This window comes from Oryzias melastigma, linkage group LG24 (genome assembly GCF_002922805.2).
Source record: "Oryzias melastigma strain HK-1 linkage group LG24, ASM292280v2, whole genome shotgun sequence".
Lineage (NCBI taxonomy): Eukaryota > Metazoa > Chordata > Actinopteri > Beloniformes > Adrianichthyidae > Oryzias > Oryzias melastigma.
The window spans coordinates 11,653,982-11,655,874 of record NC_050535.1 but is presented as its reverse complement, the minus strand read 5'-3'; the positions used below and the strand labels follow the sequence as shown (position 1 = coordinate 11,655,874).

General features: G+C 48.7%; 1 protein-coding gene across 1 annotated transcript; it reads right to left on the bottom strand.

Moving 5' to 3' along the window:
• Positions 1-9: 9 nt before the first annotated feature.
• On the bottom strand, positions 10-1,887 carry LOC112158263 (formimidoyltransferase-cyclodeaminase-like). Its single transcript, XM_024291517.1, has 3 exons — positions 1,819-1,887; positions 1,192-1,280; positions 10-813 (listed from the first exon to the last, which is right to left on the bottom strand). Exons 1-3 carry the CDS (start codon positions 1,883-1,885, stop codon positions 586-588), a joined length of 384 nt encoding a protein of 127 aa, XP_024147285.1. The 5' UTR covers positions 1,886-1,887; the 3' UTR covers positions 10-585.
• Between the last annotated feature and the right edge of the window lie 6 nt (positions 1,888-1,893).

The window sequence follows — 1,893 nt, the reverse complement described above, 5'->3', positions numbered from 1 at the left end:
CCAGAAGAAACCACCTACTATAAAAGGCTCCAGGAAGAAGACTGAAGGAGGCTCATCTCCCACCTCTCCCAAAGCATTAATGTTAGAGTTGTAGGAGTGGACCGCCATGTTCTTTGACCCATGTTTTCTCCTGGTTTTGTTGGATTCAGGAGGTTAGTTATTGTTTTTTGGTTTATTTTATTTTTGAAGGCAAGATTTGTAGGTTGGCCTTGTTGTTCTGGCCTTGGTCCACTCTGAAACCAACACTCCAGCTGTTATTGTCTTCCATCCAATACATTTGATAATCTGCCTTATGTGTTCTGTCCTTTGACAGAGATGGAGCCTCATCAGTTTTGTGTTGATGATAATATTGGATAATGGATTAGGATCAAGATCTCTGCAGATGGACTGGAAGACCTGAGATTGTCGTGTCCTAACCACCTCACACCCCTTGACCACTCCTGGGGGTGTTTCAGATAGAAAGACTGAAGTTGTAGTTCTACAGTTGAACTGCAGGCGGCGCTTGAGAGCCGTGTAATTCCTGATCCAAGTTTCCTCCGTTGCCATGGCGACAGCATGTCGGTGGCTCTCCTGAGGAGGTTCACATCAAAGACATGAGGCAACAGTTTTCAATAGCGAACTCCCAGCATGCACCTGATTTTGGCCCCGCCCCTGCTCCCGGATGTCCAGCGCTATGCGGTGAGCCTGCTCTTTGGTGCTGATCAGGTTGATGTTGTAGGCGATGAGGAACTTCCGAGCGCCGGTAACCGTGGCGCCCCACGATGGCACGAAGACGGGGGGGCCGAAGTCAGGAGCCCACTCCTGCCGACAGAGCTGGGGAGGGGGGGAGGGGGGCGCAGGAATGAAGCCGGAAGATCTGAAGCTGGAACATGGACTGTATAAAGAACTGGACTGTGTGGCCACGCCCCCCCTGGAGTTCCAAACAGGAAGTACCTGCTGGTTCCAATAGACTTCTCTGTAGAAATAATCAGCTGTTATCAGTCATTCTATTGGCCAGGTGGCCACTCCTGATTGGTGACAGCATTGTCATAGACCAATCACTGTCGTCTGGCTCCAACATGGCAGCTTCCATATCTTGGAAAAATGGCGACTGAATTGGGTTCGTTTGGCTGGAGCCGGAAGTAAACCCTTTTCTATGGGAGATGTCACAGCCACTCTGTCCAGTTCTCTATATACAGTCAGTGGTCTCACCTTGTCGGGCAGAGCCTCGTACTCTCCAGCTCGCACAGACGGGAGCGCCCTCCTCGCTGGCGTTCGAGCCGCTTCTCCGTACAGATAAACTGAGGGAAGAAACAACTTCGGTTCAGAACCAGAACAGAACGGGTCACTGGAGTGAGCTCCTGCAAGATGGCCGATGAAGGACCAGCACCGGGCGCCAGAGCTCAGAGGAGAACCGCTACAAGGTGACATCCAAGATGGCGGCATGCTCCTCGTCTGTTTCATGTCTCTCGGACCTTTGTCTCCATTTTCAACATTTCTGATATTTTTTAAATATTAAAGGAATTTTACTGCATCTCTCACCTCATCGTTTAAATGTTTTATTGCATTTTATGTAGTATTCTTTATTTTTGAGCCTCAACCTGCACCGTTGCTGTGTGTCTGTCGGCCTTTTTGGATCTCACTTTTGTGTTTCTCTCCTTAATGTTTTTGTGTTTTTCTCTTTGATGTTTTCGTGTTTCTCTCTTTGATGTTTTGGTGTTTTTCTCTTTGATGTTTTCTGTGTTTTTCTCTTTGATGTTTTTGTGTTTTTCTCTTTGATGTTTTGGTGTTTTTCTCTTTGATGTTTTGGTGTTTCTCGCCGTTGGACCGCCCCCTCACCGGGAACGTGCAGCATCTCTGCCAGTTTCTCTCCGAAGGCGTGGGCACAGCGGACGCAGTCGTCCATGCTGACGT